This window comes from Xyrauchen texanus, chromosome 6, assembly GCF_025860055.1.
Source record: "Xyrauchen texanus isolate HMW12.3.18 chromosome 6, RBS_HiC_50CHRs, whole genome shotgun sequence".
NCBI lineage: Eukaryota > Metazoa > Chordata > Actinopteri > Cypriniformes > Catostomidae > Xyrauchen > Xyrauchen texanus.
This window is the reverse complement of record NC_068281.1, coordinates 38,113,905-38,137,884: the sequence shown is the minus strand read 5'-3', so window position 1 is coordinate 38,137,884 and position 23,980 is coordinate 38,113,905. Positions and strand designations below refer to the sequence as shown.

The 23,980-nt window shown below is 37.1% G+C and overlaps 1 protein-coding gene and 1 pseudogene across 2 annotated transcripts in view; one reads left to right on the top strand and one right to left on the bottom strand.

Annotated features, from left to right (window-relative positions):
• Positions 1-12,414, bottom strand: part of LOC127644973 (abl interactor 1-like) — a 29,635-nt gene extending 17,221 nt beyond the window's left edge. For both annotated transcript variants that reach the window (XM_052128439.1, XM_052128441.1), the window contains exons 1-5: positions 12,231-12,414; positions 7,553-7,720; positions 4,659-4,835; positions 1,401-1,507; positions 1,091-1,231 (exon numbers count right to left, since the gene is read on the bottom strand). In XM_052128439.1, the coding sequence (XP_051984399.1) occupies positions 1,091-1,231; positions 1,401-1,507; positions 4,659-4,835; positions 7,553-7,720; positions 12,231-12,386 (749 nt within the window). In that variant the 5' untranslated portion in view covers positions 12,387-12,414. The remainder of the gene's footprint in view (positions 1-1,090; positions 1,232-1,400; positions 1,508-4,658; positions 4,836-7,552; positions 7,721-12,230) is intronic.
• Positions 12,415-15,651: 3,237 nt separating this feature from the next.
• Positions 15,652-23,980, top strand: part of LOC127645719 (acyl-CoA-binding domain-containing protein 5-B-like) — a 22,971-nt pseudogene continuing 14,642 nt past the window's right edge.

The following is a 23,980-nucleotide window of genomic DNA, read 5'->3' as shown; positions in this document are numbered from 1 at the left end:
GAGCTCCGCCTCCCGAGCTTTCCAGAGCTCTGCCTTCCGAGCCTCCCGAGCTTTCCAGAGCGCCGCCTTCCGAGCCTCCCGAGCTTTACGGAGTCATATGGATTACTTTTATGCTGCTGTTATGTGTTTTTTTGAGCTTCAAAGTTTTTGTTGTCATTCACTTGCGTTTTATGGAACTACAGAGCTGAAATATTCATCTAAAAATCTTAATTTGTGTTCTGTAGAAGAATGAAACACGTCTGAGATGGCATGAGGGTGAATAAACGACAGAATTTTTATTTTTGGGTGAACTTAACTATCCCTTTAAACTTTCATCTGAATAATGCCACAGATTTTAGAAATTACCAGTCAATCAGTATAAATAAATATGCTATGAATGCATCATATCATAGCAGACAGTTTTTAATACAAGAAAAGTGAAAAAAGTATTTCTCTGTTTATCTGAAAATATGTTAAATGTATTAATATTCTATATTACTTACCCTTTTACTGCAGCTGTAATTATTCAATTAATAAAATACTTGTAATACCTAAGAAATGTGAACTTAAATTGATGCCTTGAATATATTGTGCCTTTTAATTCCAATTAAATTTCTTACTTTGAACTAAATTTAATTTAAAGTAGCAAAAAAGATGCAGATCTGTAATTGTAATTTAAATTTAAGGAAGCAGAATTCAAATAGAATGATATTCAAGGAAATTCATAAAACTGCTGCAAGTGTAGTTTTTAGGAAATTTATAAAATATCGCAACATCAATTATTGATCTGCATGTTATTTGTTCCATTCCTTTTTGAGGCATCGACATATTAACATTAGCCGACAATGAAATTAGAAGCCTAATTTGTGTGCTTTCCATTTCCTAGTAAGTTCGCCTTCCGTTTGCGTAATTGCTTTGGGAGACCACAAGAGGGTGACATAACATTTACCGTTGTCCTAAATACTGAAGGACCTGTTGCTGCGGTGCAGGAGCCATTCCAAAGTTGTTAATCAAGTAACCATACACACAAAAGTTCCCAAGATTTAAAAAGTTCCCATACAAGACTAATCGGCATTGTGCCTCAGATGCATTTGAATGTTTCTGTGCATACCTGTGTGTTCTGGGTCTCTGGCTGAGTGAAGCCGTGCGTCCAGGGCTGTTCTGGCTGCCCAGACGTGCTGGACTGGTCATGTAGTCATTAGGCACCACAGGAGGCTTGACTGGCTCAAGGGTCTTATACGGAGTGTTTCGTCTGAGAAACATAAATGCACTTTGTTAATGATGTCAACTAAATACAAAAACAAAAACAAGAGCAATAGATGACACAAATCTGCAAGATATCTAGTATTATATTCTAGCATTGGAGGCATTAAGATTTGCACAAACATGTGCATAGAAAGTGAAATATGGTGACAACTTACCCCAGTGTACCCCTCCCTGCCATGGGTGGGCTGGGGGGCTTCTGTGTGGGTGGGTTGGTCCTGGATAATGTTCCTCCACCTCCCCGAGCAGGCTGGTTATTCCCATGCTGAAATACATTTGACAGGGAAAACCACGTTAATAAGACATTTTCAATCTATTGTCATAAATATACAGCATTATATAATGATACCCTGCAGAATAATAATGTTGTTATAAAGCAAAATATTAAAAAAGATGATTCATATGTTATGTTGTATAGGGGTGTAGGCGAAATGTTACAAATGAAACGTTCAGTAATCCCTTATTACTTCCTTATTGAGTATTGTCTCTTATAATCCTCATTGCACATTTGGGTTGTGTAAAGGTGCTTACCTTTGCTTTAAGCCACTAAGGGAAAGCATTAAAGAAGAGGGGAGATAAATCATGTTATTTAATTACAATTAAGTTAAAAGTGTGAGAGGATAACTGAAACAAAAGACCTTTAAAAAAGAACACACAAACTGAAATCCAATTAGATTGATAAACATCAAGGGAGACAAAGTTGAAAAGTCAAAGCTACTTACACGAAATAAACTGAATGATGATCACATAAATGTCAGTCCTAATTATCTTCTAATCAGAGCATAATTACAAATGCACGTGACATTTCTAGCACAAAGAGTATTTTATAATTATGTACAGTTATCCTTAATGTTCCATTAATACAACACATGAGCTGTTAAGTGGTAGAATTGCATGTGTTATGTTGGTAAACAGTTCACATGTTAAAGTAATAGACCATAAAGGATAACAGAACATATTATAGATCATACAGAAAGTTCATGGCCATAGCTGTAATGCTAACATGCACATAATCTTTCAATAAAAATTACCTATTGTCTCAGGTAACTCATTTTCTGATAGCTATGCTAGTTTCATGTCACTCATACCTCTTAGTGGTCTCTTTCTTCTCACATTATATATTTGTAAAACATACTAATATTTAAACAATAAACAATTATTAAAATGATTATTTTAATATAAAATAATGATTTGAAATATACAGTATTATGGATATATACATATTTATATATAAATATATTTACATCCGTTGCATGTTCATAAGAGCTATGAGAAGCTTGTTCACAGTGGCTTGTGTGAGTATGCGAGAAATGAGAGTTGTTTTTAGCGCTAAGCAATGCAAGTACTCATGTGATCCTCTGTGAACAAGCTTCTCTCATAGCTCAAACATACTACTGATGCCAAGATATAGAAAAACAAATACCTTTTCACTGAAAAATGTCTTAAATTTCATGTTGTTTCCTCGCCAAAATCTATCATATGACTTCAGAAGACTTGGAATATGATGCACAAGATGCATGTATTGAATCCGCATAAGAATGTTGGTTTTGAATGACATGAGGTTGAGTAAATTATGTCAGAATTTTCATGATTTTGGTGTTATAAATACAGGGATTTACCAGCATTCCTGTGTTTATAATATTAGGGTTTACAGGCGTTACGTTGCCGCTATGTTGAAAGTTGTAGAATTGGGTAAAAATAAGGCTGGTAAGTGACTTTATAACACTATTTATGAACTGAATGATTAGAATTTTTTTTGTTTTTTGTGGGAATCTATATTATGTCACAAATGCTACTGATTTAGCTTAACTTGTATTGAACATGCAAACTTTTTTTTTGATGGTCAGATCACCTGTATCCAGTGTAAATTCCAGATCCTATACTTTTAAACAAAAAAAAATAATTTTTAATTAATTATCCAGATGCTCCGACTGAAAGAGTTAAAAAAGTAATAATTATCGGTTATCTGTATCAGCCAAAAAATTCCATACTGGTGCATCCCTTCACACCAATAATAATAAGCAAAGATTAAGTCTTGTAGTCATGACTGGCTTCACAATGAGCTGTCACGATACAGTTACTGATAGATGAGGAGGGATATACTGTACGTCCCCTGGGCAGGTCATTCAGGGGTGACTGATGCAGAGAAAGCAACATTGGATGAGTTAAGTGCCCTGATTACAGAGTCAGTATGAGGGCAGCCTGCGGGACGTTCACTCAGCCGAGGGGTAAAAGGCCAGTGCCCACCAGCAGCATGAATCTAATGAGGAATTTCAGACAGGTCTTGGGGTGAGCTGTTGCCACATGACCTCAAGACCTGCCTCAACTGTATATCTAGAGAATGAAAAGACTGAAGGACTGGTGATTAATGATGTCATAATAACACATCATCCTAATCAACCACCATCCCATAAAAGGTCAAAGATAAAATGCAAAGACAATGCTTGCATTTGCAATGCATCTTAATTACATCTCAGTGTAGATAGGGACATTCTATAGCCTCTAACAGTGATGATAACATCAGTATGAGAGGACAGAAAGCAAACTAATGTCATTGTAACAGCACAGAGCTGACATTGATGGACATGAATAATTTAATAATATGAATATAGTGAGGGGAACCCGAGAGGGGTCTTCACAACATGCACACACACAACATGCAGAATCCCTGTGTAGAGTATGATGGATTAAATACTAAATCAGTTTGCTAATTCGTTCTTTTCAATCCCTTTATCTAAAACAGTCAAATGGACTTCTGCATTATTTTTATATATTACATCAATGATAAGTCAAATGAATCACATACTAAGAGACTGTGTCTATTTATGTGACAATTACTACAATAGCACTTAGAAACACAAGGGCATCAGAGAGAGTATCAGAATTTGATCCATGACTCTCTTGATATCTCAAAGCCTTCTCAGATTTTTCTCCTGAGAAATAAACCTAATGGTCTCACATTTGTCTTCTCCAGAGTTTCAAAAGATATATCGGCAATGCCAGGAAAACTGTGCTCAAATTTGGCAAGATGCCAGTCTGAGATCAAAATCAGAAATCTCACTACGAAACATTTTTCGTCAAACTCCTCCCACATTATCTGAGCTACATGATCCACAATAATCTGATGCCTCAGTAACACTTAAGGTTGTATTTGTTAACAGTAGTAAATGCATTAGGTCTCATGAACTAACAAAGAATAATATTTTATCAGTATTTATTCATTTTGGTTCACAGGTTCACTGGCTCATATACTCCTGGTGCACATTAAGGTAAACGGATTTGCCGTGCTATCCATAATGGAGGGGCTCGAGCACCTTTTCCCCTTGGAAGATACATAATCAGCTCTTCTTACCATGTTGAGGAAAACAAAGCTTATTTTGCAGTTTGAGAGGTGAAAATGAATATGACAGACTTACTTTAACACCGTGACCCACATCATCCAGCAGGGTGTAGTCTATGGGCTTCCTGATGTAGCGCACAGGTCGCTCCATGTTGCCAGGAGCAATGATCTTGTGGGTCCGAGATGTGTTTTTGTTGGTGGTGAGGATCCCGATCTCTCGTCTGGCAACTTTTTCTTTATGAATGTCCACAGTCTAAGCAAATGAAAGGGGAGAAAATAGTGAGTCTGAAATGTTTTTAGAACAAATCTGACCAGAATCCAGATTTTGTGGCCCAAATTCACTTATCGACCATATATACTTTAGCAAAAAAACTTAATGAAACTTTGAGGATACAATGCCAAATGTTGTCCAATGCTACCCATAGGTGGCGCTACAACTTAACCATATCACGCAATGTGTATCAAATATGATAACAATGTTTGAACAATGTTTGACCTGTGGTCTGCCAGTTTTACATGTTTATGGCACTATCTAATGGTAATTTATACTGAAAAAAGTGCTTTCAATGACGGTGAAATTGCGTGAAAAATGACCCTTATGACAGCTTATTTTAATTAAGTAAAAATGACGGTAATTAATATATAGTTACTGATATTTTAAAATGAATATTTACTGAATATAAGCAACTTGTGCTTAGTTAAAATATTGTATATTATTTTATTGAAAAAGCCTGTTGAAATCATATGTATCAAATATGATAAACGGGTTTAGAGCTTTGAAAATTTTGACATACACTTTTTTTATAAGATATATTTAAAATGTGAACAACCATTTCTGTGCATTTTAATTTATACAGCCTGCACTGTCATTATAAATATCTCATTATTTTACATTACAAGCTATTATAATGTCAGCTTACTAAGTTCCTGTGACTCAATTTCCCTTTTTTAAATCTCAATATAGTAGCATAAACAACGTTTGATAAAAAATCATTTAGTATCTCTGAAAAGCCCAAGGAGTCATCTGAAAATACCCCAAGATTGGCCTCTGTAGCATGTATGGGCTAAGAAAAACGTATGAATTGATAATTGCCTTTAAAGCCTAATGTATCAAATATAATAGCTACATAAAAAAAAAAACATATGCAAATTTATTTTTTACGATTTATTTTTATAGTTTGTCTAATGGTACTAAATTGTTTATTGTGAAAAAAATAAAAATAAATCATATATCAGGCTTTTCAGGGTTAAAACCATTCATAACTCTGTAACAGATTGATTGAAGAAGTTGGAACTTGGCATGCTTCTTCTCTGGGTCAAGTGCTATCATATCCTTAAAATATTGATTGGACAACTCAACCAGATATTTACTTAGCTAAGCCTATTGGCAGTGTACAGACTAAACATTTGATTTACATAACATTTAAATAAAAAACAGTTAATTCAACAAAACAACTGCTTTCGTGTTGTCTAAGTGTGTTACACATTTCCTTTCTTTTCCTCTTGTTTTTATTAGCAGTATGATCTATGGTCTAGCCAGCCAATCAAAATGTCCACCTCATATCTGAATGGCTAAAAATTCTGGCATATTATTATGCTGTGATATTGTTGAGCAAACAAGCAGTCAAAGCTATGTGCGCACGCATAGTGAGTAGGAGTAGAGAGAGAGTGAGATCTTGCACATGCAAAAACAGTGGAGTTACATACATTTCAGAATTCTGTGCAAATTCACATTCAAATCAACTTTATTCAAGTGCAAAATTGATTTTTGTTCACTCAAATTAAATTAATCTTTGCAAGAAGATACATACAGCTTTACAAAACTGAGTTCACATGCCTGCAAAATACCTTTTTGTGCATTCAAAATATCATCTTGCGCATGCAGACTATTTTTGTGTGCTAAAAATAAAATCTTGCATACTCAAAGTATCATTTTGCACACACAGAACATTTTTGTGCTTTCAAAGTTTTTGGCACAAAAATAACTCCATAGATATGTGCCTATACATTCTTCAGGTGTGGTCTAAAATGACTAGGCTAATTGGACTGTATCTTGTGATTGTAATGTCCAAATTTCACAAAACTTGGTACACATGGACAACAGGATATTCTGAGGAAACGTAGCACATTTCATCAAAGTTAATTGAGCTGTGAATGATATATAAAAGATGTACTACTATTTGTGTCCACAAGGAGCCACAAGATAAGAAATTCTTGCAAGTCTGCAAACACAATATGCATGGGCTATATTTATTTTTGCAATTCCGTTCGGTGATGCTATTGACACAAGCACAGCTTTAAGAGACACTGCTTCTTTTTGACATAATTTAGCTGCCAATTCTGCCTATCCTCTTAGAGACAAATGGTGGCAAACCAGTTTGCAGGAGCCTTTTAACTTCATAGGAAGTAAATCATTAGATCTGGTTTCCATTATGGCTCTGAAAATCTACTTTAGCACATGATAGAGAGCAGTATCTCTTACTAATAAAAGCATTCCCCACTGTGGATGAAATACTTCACTCAGCCATTATGTTCAAATGGTGATGTAGCAACAGAGAGGGCCTGAGATGCTCTTTACAAATGATGGCCTCCAATATAGCCATGCTGACGTTAGAAATTACCACACTCAGACTGTTGTTTTTGCACCATTATAAGCATTAATCTTTTTCATTTTCAACTTATTCAATGCAGTTAATCACCAATTGCATAATCTATAGTCTATATAACCTAATTATTAATGCATATTAAATAAATTAGTGATTTAAGTCATTACAGAGGCCCAGCAGAGCTATTGAAATGAAGAGCATGTGAGGACAACTAAAGATACATGATCATTTTTCATCAGGGCCAGACAAATTCGCAACACTACATTTTATCACTCAAATGTTAAATCAGTCAAGTCAAACAGAGCATGTTAGGTAAGGGAACACCTGATACTTTTCAGGTTGGTGTTATAATGTCCAGGCTGACCTGAGAGATATGGTTGATGGAAGACTCCATCCTACGCAGCTGTGAAGCCTGAATATCCAGCAGCTGTAGCACATTGTTGGCTAAGGCATTGATCTGATAGGCTACGCTCGCCAGCGACTGGGTGGTGTAGGCTTTGGTCTCTTCAAGGGCTTTCCTCTTGTCTTGTGCCTAAACAGATTTTCAAAACAGATACCAAAGGTCTTAAGGTCAGTACAAGCGTGTGAAAATATAGTGTCAACCAAACCTTTATCAATTACTGATTTTTCAAAGCATCTCACACACAAGTCATGCTTCTGTCATGTTAATGTATTTAGGAATTACAGTTGGACTCCACCTATTAATGTCACTTAAACAGTAGGATCTTATTTGATTCTTAGAGGATTCCTATTTGAAGGATCCTTTAGGATTGGTACCAAATTATGATAAATTAATTCCAGTGGGAATCCTGTACACATTGCTTTAGGATTTTCTGACTAGGGTATCACCATTGTGCCTTTAAGTTCACAGTAAGTAACCCGAAGATGCTTCAGAACTGTTGGTTTGAGCCTTTCAAAGGACGATCCATGAGCTATCCCCATTGTATTCAGGGTTGCGCCTACCATATAGGCTATACAATATGCAATGCATAAGGGCACCATGCATAAGGGTGCGCCAAATCATCCTAAAGAGAGCGCTCGGATGATGAAACTTTCAAAGGGCGCCAACACTGATGCTGAATGCCCGCCCGTAAGTTGGTAGCTGCACCCCTGATAGTATCATTGAGTAAGGCTCCTGCAATAAGTGTACTGTAATTTGCTTCAGATAAAAGCCTCAGCTAAATGACTACTTTAAAATAAATGCACAGCTAAAACTAGCTAACTGCAGGTATTGAAAACAGCAAGTTATTCTGAAGACAAATGTGAGACCTGATTCTGAATAGAGTGGAAAAACATGATGAAACCAACAGGCCATAAAAAGAATAGGGTGACTACCATTAGCCTACATTGTACTGCTACAAGCATGATGCAATACATTGCTGATACTAAGAACATCCCATTGTTGTTGTGGATTGTTGTTGTGGAAACTGGTTTTAAAAGCCTTTCACATTTAAAAACAATTTCCTGCTCAATTAACTTAGCAACGGCAGCAGACTCATTAGTTAGATTAGCATTATATGCTAATAGACAAACAAATACTCGTACTAGAAACCAACTTCTAAGTAGGTAAACTTGTAGAAACTGCTTCTAGAAATGTATTACGAAAAGAAAGCATGTGCCTATTGCAATATATAGTTTTCACAGTTAGCTTTAGTAGCTTCATCAATTATGAGCAGTAGTATTGGCAATGGTTTCCAGCACTAAATACTGTCTAAAAGATTTGGTGACAGGGAATAAATTAACGAATGTGCTTACTCAGACTTTGTCAGGTAGTAAATCATGAATCAAGCAGTCATAATCTAGCTGCAAGCAGCATACTGTATATGGCAATACGAACAATACAGGAATTAGCTCAAAGTGTGTTGCTAGTACTTATGACAGAAAGTACTGGTATGAACAATAGTAGCTGACTCTGATATTGTATTGTTAACAATTAGCCTACCACAAGCATGCAGCACTGTCCCCAGGCCTGCTTCAAACACCACCTGTCACTACAGGTCAGTCTTCACAGCTGTTCATAAGCCATGTGTCAGTCGGCACAGGGGAAATACACATGAATGGACCCTTAAATGCCCTGGCTGTGACATTCTACAGTGTATCTTCCCATCAGACAACACTAACGATATGAATAATAAATTATGAACTCTTGATTGAGATAGACATTATTAGACATTAAAATTAAAGTAAAATTCATCATTTATCACACATGATAATTACTTTAAGTGAAAAACAGTGCCTAAATGCTCAGGTACAACAGGGTTTTTATTTATTGCATGCAAAACAGCAAATGAAGTCTGGACCAAATTTCTTATTGTTTGTCTTGGTCATATCAACACATTATTTACTACACAATGGTTCATTCTACAAAGGCTTATTCTGCATTTGGATTCTTGCACAAATGGTTTTAATATTGACTCAGATGGCATGTTGCAAGTCATTGTAAGACATGAGTAACTTCGGTCTAAAGCCAAAGAACCCTGCTCTGAACCGCTCCTCAAGATTGATACACCCAGTCATGAGAGAAACATCTATGAGTCATTTAGTCCTCTAATGACTATGTGTTTAAGAGGAAAGAGAGTTTTTAGCCTAGTTGGTGACTGCTGAAACCAACACTGAATGTCTCATGGGGTTTCAAAGACAGTGGATCCCCACTAATGTATAAAACTTTGCACCCAATATCATCGATCAGTTTTCAAAAATAATTTACAATAGCCGAAGTGTTCCTGTAGCAAAATGGTAGAGAATGGCAACCCGGTCTCATGAAAAGTTGTAATTATTAATACGAGATGGTGAAATCATGAAGTCACACAAGCTTCAATCAAAAACATATGAATTTGACTCCCATAAGAAAAATAGATGAAGTACAAAATGACATTACTACTTAGTTTAACCCCTAAACCTAAGCATAAAGTCTAAGCTCTTACCCAAACCCTAAACTTAATACCATGCTTTTAATATAAAAATAACATTTGAGTACCACGGAAGAAAACATCATGGTTTGGAACGAGACGAGGGAAGCGTGTAATAGGTTATTGACATGCAACATCAGTCATTTGTATTGCATAAATAAATAAATATGGAATGAGTAAATGTGATCACTGATGTTTCCTTTCTAAAATGAAGTGTTGGAAATGAGGCTAGGTGAAATGTGATGCCTGTATTGTATTCATTTGAAATTCTGTTTGTTGATTGGCTGGTTTCTATGGTACTAAAAGTTGTACCTTTCATATAAGCCAAGTCGTATGGTTTACGATTTCGCCATCTAATTATTTCAGTTTCAGGAGACTCCTCTAAGTTAAGAACGGTGTTAGCAATGCCAGGGTAATGTGTTCAATTCCCAAAGAACACACAAAGTAATAAAATGTAGGCATGCCTATCTAGATTGGACTGTAAATGTAATGTAATGTTGTGAGATGCCACAAATCTGAACAATGATGCATTAAATTACTGATTCATGTAATGCCATATACTGTATTTGCATGGTACTACTGCAGTCACGCATGCAAATCTAAAGCACTTTTGGTAAAGTTGCTTTGGATAAGAGTGTCTGAAAATGCCTAAAATGTAACTATACTATAGTAAAAAAAAAGGATTTAAATATTGATTTTTCTCACCCAAACCAATCATATCGCTTCAGAAGATAAAGATTTAACCACAGTAGTCATATGGATTACTTTTATGCTGCATTTATGTGCTTTTTTGAGCTTCAAAGTTCTGGCCACCATTCACTTGCATTGAATGGACCAAAAGAGCTGAAATATTCTTCTAAAAATCTTTATTTGTGATCAGCAGAAGACAGAAAGTCATCCATATCTGGAATGCCATGAGGGTGAGAAAATCATGAGAATTTTAATTTTTGGGAGAACTATACATTTAAAGTTTAGTGTTCAAACTAAAGTGTTTAAATATTTGTTATAACTACATTCAATTTAAGTTCAATTTCACAACTACATTCGATCACTTTTTAATTTGTGAGATAATCTAATTCAAAAAATGAGTTTTAATCAACAAAACATGTTTAACAGTGTAATGGATTCAGATTGATTCAGTTATGTCAAATAATCTTTTTCCTCGAATAAAATCAGATATCAGCAAAAGAAAAAAAAGGCTTGATGTTACTAAATGATGCAATTTTAGGTTAAAAAAATGCAGTCTGCATGACATGAAAATATGCAAGGAAATCATTTTTTCAATGCACAATGTCAAAATGAACGTGACTGACAATATTCTGTGATAAATAAATACTCTCGTGAGTTCAGACACGCCATTCTACCTCACGAGCAACACACATTTGCAATAATGATGATCAATGCGCATTCTATTTAAGCCGGAATCGTGTCAAACAAGTAACCTACTTATCAATCAATGGTGATGAACAGACTTCCCACTCTACGGGCATTTATTATAAATTAACGAGTCTCTCAGTCCGTAGCCAAAATCTGTATGAAGTTCGACATAAATATAGAAAATGTGGGCTTTCATCGCATTCATACTGTGACCTCAGAGAGGCACAGCAACCGTCTGGAGAGCTAATACATTGAAACCGCAGAAACACAATGACAAACATTATAGCACTGATTATATGACGTATAAGTTCGGAAAATGACATTATAGCTGAGAACACATTTGCAGTCGGTACATTGAACCTATGTGACCTGCAGTATGCTATTAGAGCCCATAACGTGTATCGTAAAACCTGAATAGGTTTATAAACCATCAGTAACATCATATTTGTTTCTCATTGAACTGTCTAATCATTTTTTAAAGATCAGCTGTCTCCATCCACCGTAGAGAAAGCGGCACGTCTGTGAGACTGGGTGATCATAGACACACCCTCTGAAGTGCATTCATGCATTGTGTTCATCAACCTTAAATCAGCGCAAATATGATCACAAACCGAACATTCAGCATGAAGATATCCCGGTGATCGAGCCTTTCAGTGCACGCTCGTCGATCCTATGTAACGCTACATTTGCATTGCCTACACTTCAATCACATCCACACCGATACAGACAATACATGACAATATTGCTGATCCGTACCTGCACATAATTATTCTCGCAATATTCCGCAACCCTTGAAAGGTTTTGGTAGCTCTCCACAAGCGCTCTTTTTCCAGCCGGTATCTCTTCCTCTAACAACATTTGTAGCTCTGCCATCTTACATCCCTCTGCATTACTGTTCTCCCCCTCTTTCATTGAGAGCAGCGGAGCTTCACTCCACGACAGGAGGTCCCTCGCCTGGCATTGTGGGATTCCCGTTGGCTTGTCTTTTTTAGCACTGCGACAATTCTCAACGCATCGCTCAATGCTCTGTGCTCTGATTGGATGTTTTGCTGAGATAAACTGTTCTGGACCAATGGAAGACGAGTACGCTTTTCTTCAACGAGAAGGGTTTGACCGGTTTGTGAAATATATAAACATATGTAGGCTATATATATATATATATATATATATATATATATATATGCCTATATATAAAACAAAATGAAATAATAATAAAATAAGTAAATACAAATTTTATTCAGACTCAAAAGTTTAAATATCTCTTATAATTATACTATAGATAATTAAAATAAATATAAAAATTATTTATTGCTATTGTTTTAAGCAAGGACTTCTAAAGGGTAATGTTAGGGTTAGCCAAAAAAAGACGTCCTGGGGTTTTCAGTCAAATCAAAAATTCAGCGGAGTGTTTATATGATTGTATTAGGAATCGTAACAATGAAGTCTTGTGAAAATAATATTATATGTACATTATAGTATAGTATAGTATATAGTATAGTATAGTACAGTACAGTATAGTAAAGTATTTATATGATAATTTAGTGTGAATATTCACTGCAATGCATTTTTTTAATGCTCCAAACACATACAGATAATTAAATAATTTGAAATTAAGATCATGTTTTCATAATAGTAAAGTATTGTTGTATAGTATAGTATAGTAATAATATGATAATAAGGTGTTAATAATCTCTGTAACCAGTTTCTCATGCCCCAAACACACATTTCTATTTTTTTAGATATTATAATGTTAGGTAATATGATAATTAAATAATCTGAAAATAATATAATATTGACATAGTAGTGTACTGTAGTAGAGTAGAGTAATGAAATGTTAATAAAGATAGAAAATAATTTTTAATCTGTTTATTATGCACTGAAATAAATATATGATAATATTAGGTAATATGATAATTAAATTATCTGAAAATAATATATTTACATAGTTGTGTAGTGTAGTAGAGTAGAGTAATAAAATGTTAATAAAGTGAGAATATTATTTCTAATCTTTTCTTATGCATTGAAATAAAGGTATGACAATATTAGGTAACATAATAATGAAATCAAATAATTTAATATTTACATATTAAATATTATATGTAAATATTATATGATAATAAAGTGTAAATCATCTCTGCAATCTGTTTCATCCATCAAACACCACTACACATAACTATGATAATATTAGATAATATAATAATTAAATCATGTGAAAATAATATTATATTTACATAACAGTGTTGCATAGTAGCATAGTATTTTAATATTTTTCTAATAAATTATGAATAATCTCAAATATGTTTCTGATGCACCAAACACAAAATAAACTAAATAACCAACTTTATTATATTATTAAATTATTTATGTTTTTCTCAGAATGTAACATCCCTACAAAAACTATTATTTTAATTACATATAATTAATAATAATAAATACGTTCAATGCCTTTTTGTTGAGGTCTATGTTGTTGACAATATTTCACAAAAACATTGGACATTGGACATTGGATTTTCCTTGAAAATTAAGAAGCTTTTTGAGAGGCCTAAAAAGTCTGATTGTATGGTATAGCATAGTATGGTATAGTATAGTATTGTATTGTATTGTATTGTATTGTACATTGTACATATTGTAATTATATGTAATTAAAATAATAGTTTTTGTAGGGATGTTACATTCTGAGAAAAACATAAATAATTTAATAATATAATAAAGTTGGTTATTTAGTTTATTTTGTGTTTGGTGCATCAGAAACATATTTGAGATTATTCATAATTTATTAGAAAAATATTAAAATACTATAGTAAGGCATAATAAAGCATAGCATAGCATAGTATAGTATAGTATAGTATAGTATAGCATGGTATAGTATAGCATGGTATAGTATAGTATAGTATAGTATAGTATAGCATGGTATAGTACAGTATAGCATGGTATAGTATAGTATAGTATAGTATAGTATAGTATAGCATGGTATAGTATAGTATAGTATAGCATGGTATAGTATAGTATAGTATAGTATAGTATAGTATAGTATAGTATAGTATAGTATAGCATGGTATAGTATAGCATGGTATAGTATAGTATAGTATAGTATAGTATAGTATAGCATGGTATAGTACAGTATAGCATGGTATAGTATAGTATAGTATAGTATAGTATAGTATAGCATAGTATAGTATAGTATAGTATAGCATGGTATAGTATAGTATAGTATAGCATAGTATAGTATAGTATAGTATAGTGAAAGTATAGTATAGCATGGTATAGTACAGTATAGTATAGCATGGTATAGTATAGTATAGTACAGTATAGTATAGTATAGTATAGTATAGTATAGTATAGTATAGCATGGTATAGTATAGTATAGTATAGCATGGTATAGTATAGTATAGTATAGTATAGTGAAAGTATAGTATAGCATGGTATAGTACAGTATAGTATAGCATGGTATAGTATAGTATAGTATAGTACAGTATAGTATAGTATAGTATAGTATAGTATAGTATAGTATAGTATAGCATGGTATAGTACAGTATAGTATAGCATGGTATAGTACAGTATAGTATAGCATGGTATAGTATAGCATGGTATAGTACAGTATAGTATAGCATGGTATAGTACAGTATAGTATAGCATGGTATAGTATAGTATAGTATAGTATAGTATAGTATAGTATAGTATAGCATGGTATAGTACTGTATAGTATAGTATAGTATAGTATAGTATAGTATAGTATAGTATAGTATAGTATAGAAAATTCTGATAGTATAGTCTAGTATGTTATAGTACAGTACAGAACATTGTGGGTCTTGTAGGCAAATGGCACGCCAGATTCTATTCAATCCAATTGAGTCGATCTTCACAAAAACTACAACACCTGAACCGCTCCGGTTTTAGTTAATACCCAAGGCTCGGCTCGTTAGCAGTGTTTTCGTCAGTTGTTTTTTCCGTATTCAATGGCATATGTCCTACAATTTCAGCTAAATTTAAGTGCGGATTTGGGTAATATTAGATGTTTTGGTGTTTACTCAATTTGCCGAGAAAGGTTAATTAAACTGTTTATATGAAACAAATTAAACAACGTATTGCAACATCAAAAAAATTAAAATAAATGTATCTGTAAATTATGAACTCTTAAGTGTGTTTTTCTTCGTCGTTTATTTATTTATTTCTGTCCATGACACGAAAGGCAATGGGTGATCCGAAATCTATCCAGAGAAGATTTGAAGCGGCGGTTTTAGTGATCAGAAGTTTACCTGAAGACGGTAATTCCTCCAGCATTACAAGTGTTATAGATACATGGATAGATCTATCTATCTATCTATCTATCTATCTATCTATCTATCTATCTATCTATCTATCTATCTATCTATCTATCTATCTATCTATCTGTCTGTCTGTCTGTCTGTCTGTCTGTCTGTCTGTCTGTCTGTCTGTCTGTCTGTATGTCTGTCTGTCTGTCTGTCTATCTCTCTGTCTGTCTGTCTGTCTGTCCGTCCGTCCACATCTGTCTATCTGTCTGTCTGTCCATCCGTCCACATCTGTCTATCTGTCTGTCTGTCCATCCACATTTATCTATCTGTCTGTCTGTCCGTTCATCCACATCTATCTGTCTGTCTGTACATCCGTCCGTCCATCCACATCTGCCTGTCTGTCTGTTCATCCACATTTATCTGTCTGTAGACATCTATTGGTCTGTCTGTATGTCTATCCGTCCATCCATCCACATCTGTCTGTCTGTCTATACGTCCGTCCGTCCATCCTTCCTCATCTATCTATCTGTCGGTACGTCCGTATGTCCATCCATCCTTCTGTCCACATCTATTTATCTGTCTGTCTGTCTGTCTTGCCTGTCGGTCGGTCTGTCTATACGTCCGTCGGTCCGTCCATCCACATCTATCTATCTGTCTGTCTATCTATATATCTTTCATCTGTCTGTCTGCCTGACTGTCTGTCTGTGTTTTGTGTGTGTGTCTGTCTGTCTGTCTATCTGTCTGTCTATCATCTCTCTGTCTGTCTATCTATCATCTATCTGTCTGTCGGTCGATTCATACACTGTATGTTATATATTGACGAATCATTATTCATCCCACACAAGCTCTTATGACATTTCAGATGACATGTTTGTACTGTTCTACAGTTACTACAAACAAGCCACAGCAGGACCATGTAACACCCTAAAACCCAATTCTTGGGATCCTGTTGGTAAAGCAAAATGGTAAATAGTATCCATTGGCTCTTGAATGATTTATCAGATATGACTACTGCGAAGTAGAGTACGAGACTGCATTTTGATTTTTTATTCTGTTAAAAAGACATGATTATATTTTATTTGTAATTGTTAAAAGAAACGCATTGAAAAGGCATTAAGTCTCATGAGCAGTGGCAGAACGTATGTGTTAAACCCAGTCACATATGTTCTTTGCAGGGAGGCATGGAAAGCCTTAGGAAACAGGTCGAAGGATCAAGCCATTATGGAATATGTTCAAGAAATACAGCAGGTAGGATGTTTTAAAGAATGCAGAGGGGAAGCTCTGACACATTGCGGTATCAAAAGCAAAGCCATGCTTAATTCATTAACATATCAAATGATTATCATGGATAATAGAGACCCACCCAGTCACAGGCAGGATGGAAGAATTAATGGATGCTCTTGACCCATTTTATGAGATAGGATGAAGTAGTGCTTAGAAGACCGGCACAGTTATTCACAGGTAATACTCCTTAAAAAGATCCTATCCATCTCCTTCTTCATTTTACTATTCCCCTTGATTTCAGGGTTCAAGTTTCTATTTCCAAACATATCTGGAACAATAAATTTCTTTCTCACTGACACCATTATTTTACTCTAAGAATGTAAATCTTGAACTCAAGGCTCAAATGAAAAAAAAAAAAAAAGGGAAATAGTTGTTTAAAGTTGATGTGTGTAACTTTTTCAATGTTAAAATACATTCTTGTGTGCCAGCTTAATATGCAGAGAGAAATATTCTGGTACTATCTGACTATGGGACAGGGGGAGAATTCAGAAAACCTGTTTGAATCAATTATTATTTTTGCAGTTGCATTTGGTGATGCTAGTTGTGCAATAATTACACATCTTTAAAGACAATACTGAAATATTTTGGCACATAGCAAAACATTCCAAAATTCTACTATTTCAGAATAATCATATTATGATGAAAGACTCTTCCTTAATTATAAAATATGTCCTTGTCTGAGCCCCTTTAATGAAAGATTTTGTGTTTTGTTGAATATCTAAAAGATGGTGGTGCTGAGGAAGACAACGGGGATGAGAGAGAAAGCTCTGATGAGAATATAGAAGATGACATGGAGATGGAAGAGAACCGCAAAGGTTCAAAAACAACAACAGTGTTGCCCCAGTATGCAATAAACCAGAGTTTCAACCTGATAAAATGTTGTATTATTATTCTATTCTATCCCATCATATTCTGTTCTGTTGTTCTATTCTATTATTTTATTCTGACATATTCTGTTCTGTCATATTCTATACTTTTGTTCTGTTCTGGCCCTTCATATTCTGTTCTGTCATTCCATTCTATCATTCTGATCTGTCATTTTGTTCTATTCTGTTTTTTTGTCCTGTCATATTCTGATCTGTTATATTTTTGTGGAGCGCAGGGGGGCGGGGGCGGGTCGGAATATTGCGCACCCGGTCCCCAATCGGCCTGATGAGGCGCGCGAGGGATAAAGGCGGCCGGTGACGATTGTTCGAGAGAGAGAGAGAATTACGGGCATGTCCGTCATGTGTGTTTATGTTTGTGAGTTTAATTAAATATGATTTATGTTGACAAGCCGGTTCTCGCCTCCTCCTTGCCCATCCTTTAACTGTGTTACATTGGTGCCGAAACCCGGGAATTATTACTTTCCAAGCATGGAGCAAAGTCGCCACATAGAGTCCTCCCAGCTGGCAGAAGGCCACCAGCAATCCCTGCTTGAGCTCCGGCAGGACCAAGATCGCCGGTTTTTCGAGATCATGCGGGCTCAGGCAGAGGACCAGCTCACCATCCGGAGCCTCCTCAGCCAGGAGACGGAGCCGGCCACAGCTGCGACCCCGGACATCCACGCTACGCTACCCCCGCCCACGTTACAGAAGATGGGGGCAGCAGATGATCCTGAGGCCTTCCTCGACTTGTTTGAGCGGACGGCAGAAATCTGGGGCTGGCTGCCCGAACAGTGGGCAGCCCGCCTAATTCCTCTCCTGTCCGGGGAAGCTCAACTCGCGGCACAACAACTGCCGGCGACAAATCTCCTGGCTTACTCTGACCTGAAGAGGGCCATTCTGCAACGGGTCGGTCGGAGCCCGGAAGAGAATCGCCAGCTCTTCCGGGGCATGAAGTTAGAGAAGTCCGATCGCCCGTTCGCGTTTGCTCAACGGCTCCGGGACGCCTGTCGGCTGGAACAATTCGCGCAACGGCTGCCCAGGAGAACGGCGGAGTGGGTCCAGTGCCACCGCCCGGCGTCGCTGGAGGAAGCTGTTCGGCTGGCGGAGGACCATTTGGCGGCAATCCTGAGGGCGGACGAGCCTTCTTCTTCTCTCTCTCTAGCCCCTTCCCTTGTGTCTCCACCCCCCTCCTCCCCCTCCCCTGTGTTTTCTCGTTCTGTTTTCTCCCCAGGGCCCGTTCCTGGCCCGTGCAGGCGTGGAGGGTATGTGCGACCTGCTTCCCGGGCTTGGGAGAATGCTCCTTCTCCTTCCCCGTCCTTCAGCCACTCTCCTCCTCAGGTGGGGGTGCCCGCCAGCACAAGTGCGGGCGTAACGCCTGGGCCGGTCTGTTGGAGGTGCGGGGACCCGGACCACTTCCGGGATCAGTGTCCGCTGATGGAGGTGGGGACGGTGGTGCGGGTCTCCGACGTCCCGCAGGCTGCCCCCTATCGGGCTGGAGCATACCGGATTCCGGTAAGTATCGGGGGGGTATTTACCAAGCTTTGCTGGATACCGGCTGCAATCAGACCACCATCCACCAACGCTTGGTTCAACCCGGGGCTTTGGGTTTAGCTAAACTGGTGAGGGTGAGGTGTGTGCATGGGGATGTTCACAAGTATCCCATGGTGACTTTGGCAATTAAATTCAGGGGAAGAAACCATAGTGTGGAGGCAGCGGTTAGTTCCCGCCTCACCCATCCGCTAATCTTGGGTACTGATTGACCGAATTTTAAAGATATTTTAGAGGGTATTTGTGCGGATGGGTCCTGCATAAAGAGGTGTGCGGTGTGCGATGCTTTGGCAGGGGAGGTGGAGCCGGGGCCGTCCTCGGCTGCTCGGAATGACGAGGGAAGGGGCGAGGTGGCCACCCCTCCTCTCAGGGAATTCCCTGAGGGGGACATCCCTCTAGAGCAGTCGCGGGATGAAACCCTTAAACATGCTCTTGACCAAGTGAGAGTAATTGATGGTCAACAGCTCCGGCCGGGCATCGCCATTGCATATCCATATTTTGCCATGATTAGAGATCGGTTATATAGAGTGACGCAGGATGCTCAAACAAAGGAGGAAGTGACACAATTATTTATCCCACGGAGCCGCCTGGAAATGGTTTTCCAGGCGGCTCACTATAATCCTAAGGCCGGTCACCTAGGGGAACGGAAAACACTTCTCCGTCTAATAGCCCGTTTCTATTGGCCGGGATTGGCGGTGACATCCGCAGGTGGTGTGCGGCGTGCCGTGAATGTCAGCTGGTAAACCCACCGGCCACCCCAAAAGCGCCATTGCGCCCTCTACCATTAATCTAGGTCCCCTTCGAAAGAATTGGGATGGACCCCGTCGGGCCATTAGAACGGTCAGCACGCGGACATCGCTTCGTGTTAGTCCTAGTGGATTACGCGACGCGATATCCGGAAGCAGTGCCTCTGAGCAACATCTCCGCACATAGTGTTGCAGGGGCACTCTTCAAGATAATCTCCCGGGTGGGGATTCCGAAAGAAATCCTCACCGATCAAGGCACAACTTTTATGTCACGAACACTTCGCGAACTTTACGAGCTCTTGGGCATTAAATCGATTCGCACTAGCGTTTACCATCCGCAGACTGATGGCCTAGTGGAACGGTTTAATAAAACGCTCAAGAACATGATTCGTAAATTCGTACAAGATGACGCTAGAAATTGGGATAAGTGGCTAGACCCCCTGTTGTTTGCAGTACGAGAGGTCCCACAAGCCTCCACAGGGTTCTCCCCGTTTGAGCTGCTGTACGGGCGACGCCCACGCGGGGTCCTTGACGTCATCCACGAAGCTTGGGAGGAGGGACCTTCTAATAGCAAAAATGAAATTCAGTTCGTTCTCGATCTTAGAGCAAAACTCCACACACTGGGGCGACTAACACAGGAGAATTTGCTCCAAGCTCAAGAACGCCAACGCCAGCTGTATGACAGGGGTGCTCGGCTACGGGAATTTGCACCGGAGATAAGGTACTCGTATTACTCCCAACATCGAGCTCTAAATTACTCGCCAAGTGGCAAGGACCCTTTGAGGTCACACGACGAGTGGGGGATCTCGATTATGAAGTTAAACGTACCGATAGAGGGGGCGCACGTCAAATTTATCACCTCAACCTACTGAAATTGTGGAGGGAGGAGGCGGCCTCTGTGACGTTGGCCACGGTAGTTCCGGAGAGGGCGGAGGGAGGACCGGAGGTAAACAAAAACTGCAATCTTAACACTCCGGTTACTTGTGGAGACCACCTCTCACTGCGTCAACTCACAGAGGTTTCCTAATTACAAAAGGAATTTGCGGATGTGTTTTCCCCTCTACCGGGTCGTACAAATATAAACACACATGACGGACATGCCCGGAATTCTCTCTCTCTCTCGAACAATCGTTGCGTGCCTCATCAGGCCGATTGGGGAGCGGGCGCGCAATATTCCGACCCGGCCCCGCCCCCCTGCGCTCCACAATTTTATTCTATTATTCTATTCTATTCTGTCATATTCTGTTCTGACAAAATCTATTCTGTTGTTCTGTCCTGTCATATTCTGTTCTGTTCTATTCTATGCTATAATATTCTGTTCTTTTCTGTCATATTATGTTATTTTGATCTGTTCTATTATATTTTATTATTTTATAATTTTAGTTTCATTCATAATCTTTTCTGTTGTTCTGTTCTATCCTGTCATATTCTGTTCTGTTATTCTATTCTATAATTCTTTTCTGTCATATGTCATTCTGTTTTCTGTTGTGTCATTCTATTCTATAATCTATTATTTTCTGTCATATTGTGTTCTTTTGATCTGTTCTGTCATATTCAATTCATTTATTCTTTTATATTCTATTTTGTCACATTCTGTTCTGTTGTTCTATTCTGTTCTGTCGTATTCTGTTCTGACAAACTCTATTCTGTTGTTCATATTCTGTTCTGTTGTTTTGTTCTATTCTGTTTTTCTTTTCTGTCATATGTTTCTATTCTATTCCATTCTATTCTATTCTGTCATATTCAGTTTTGTCCTGTTATATTTTTTTCTGTTATTCTGTTCTGTCATGTATTTACTATTCTATTCTATTCTATCTTTGCAGTCTGTTGTTCTGTTTTGTTCTGTCATATTTTTCTATTATATTTTTTCCATTCAATTCTGTCATATTGTATTCTGTTCCGTCCTGTCATTTTCTGTTCTGTTGCTCTATTTTAGTCTATCATAATTCTCTTTTTTTGCTCTATTCTCTCCTATTCTATTCATCATATTCTGTTCTGTTGTTCTATTCTGTTATGTTATTCTAATCTGTGATATTCCGTTCTGTTGTTCTGTTCAGTCACATTTTTCTTTTCTACTGTATTCTATTCTGTGCTATTCTACTCTATTGTCATAATATATTCTGTTGTTCTATTCTGTAATATTCTGTTCTGTTGTTCTATTCTATTCTACTCTGTCATTCCATTCTGTAGTTCTGTTTTTTGTATTCTATCCATCCATTCTATTCTATTCTATTCTGTCATGAGTTCTATCCTGACATATTATATTCTGTTTTGTCTTGTCACATTCTGTTCTGTTGTTCTGTTCTGTCGCGTTCTATTATGTTTTTTGTTTTGTTCTGTCATATGTTTCTATTGTATTCTGTCATATTCTGTTCTGTTGTTTTATTCTATCCTATTCTGACATATATTCTGTGGTTCTGATCTCTCATATTTTTTCTATTATATTCTATTATTCTATTCTGTCATATTCTATTAATTTAATATTCTGAATTCTGAATTCATATTCTGTTCTGTTGTTCTGTTCTGTCATATTCCATTAAATTCTGTCATAATTTATTCTGTTGTTCTGTTCTATTCTGTCCTAGTTCTGTTCTGTTGTTCTGTACTGTCACATTCTATTTTATTCTAATCTATTAACTTCTAATCTGTAGACTCAAGCACTCTGGCAGAAGGCAGAGGAGGTTCACCTTTGTTTAATGAAAGTGAGGAGTACAGCACATCTTCCTCATCCAATAACACTCACAGCTCTCTGAACACTGAGGAAGAAGAGGAGGAACTGACATACAGCAGAGAGCCAAGCACAATCCAACAACTATCCCAGTGGTACTTCATTCACAAATTACATCTCTGTCTTAATTTAATATTTTAGTCTTCTGTTTGGAAGAGCAGTCCAGATAAGATGGAAGCTGATCCTGATTTAAAAATTAGAGATGATTTTCGACAGAGGCCCTTAAACTTGGTTTCTAAGATGTACTTTATGGCAAAATTGTTTCCTTTTATGTCTAAATGAGCTCAAGTTTGCATGCTGTTTAGTCACACTACAGTACCAATAGTTTTGAATAAAATTGGATATCAGATTCAGGTTTTTAAACCAAAGCACAGATAAAATGCTCAAAGTGTCTTTTATAAGTTGGCTGTATGAATATGTTTTTTTATGACAATATTCTCACCAAAGATAAACAGAACGTAGACGGCTTGGATGATGAGATGAACAGTGACTCAATGGAACAGCCAGTAACACAAGAGAAGATACAGTATCTATTGTTTCCTGAATAAATTCTACAGGCCCCATGAAGTTGCTTGACAAGCTCAGTTTTCCTTCCTGTTTTGACATATTTTCAATTGAAACAGGTATTGAAACAGGAAGTTGTCATTGCAGAGCACTTTTAGGAATAAACTTTTAAACATATAGCCTCAAATCCACAAGCCAATCTTCAATTGTGATTTACAGTTTTTCTCAATAGCTTTGGCAAATTTTTTTGAAACGGTCTTAACTTTCTCTAAACTGTAAGTGCAATTGTCACAACTGTTTTCACAACTCTAATGCATCTGCAAAATGTAGTAACTCACCCAAAACATTTAATTAATGCCTCAAAACCTAGTTATTGTGTCAGTAAATTGGCCAATGCCACCAAAATGAAAATGTTTTCACCATGGCAGTCAACCCTGGAAATGTTATATACAAATTGTATTTTTGTTCTACTTATTTGCTGACACTGACTGCTTGCTGTACTACTATACAAGAATGTCAATTTTGTCGAACAGTGTATCACACTGAGCTTTAAAGATACCGATTTCAACAGTAGGTA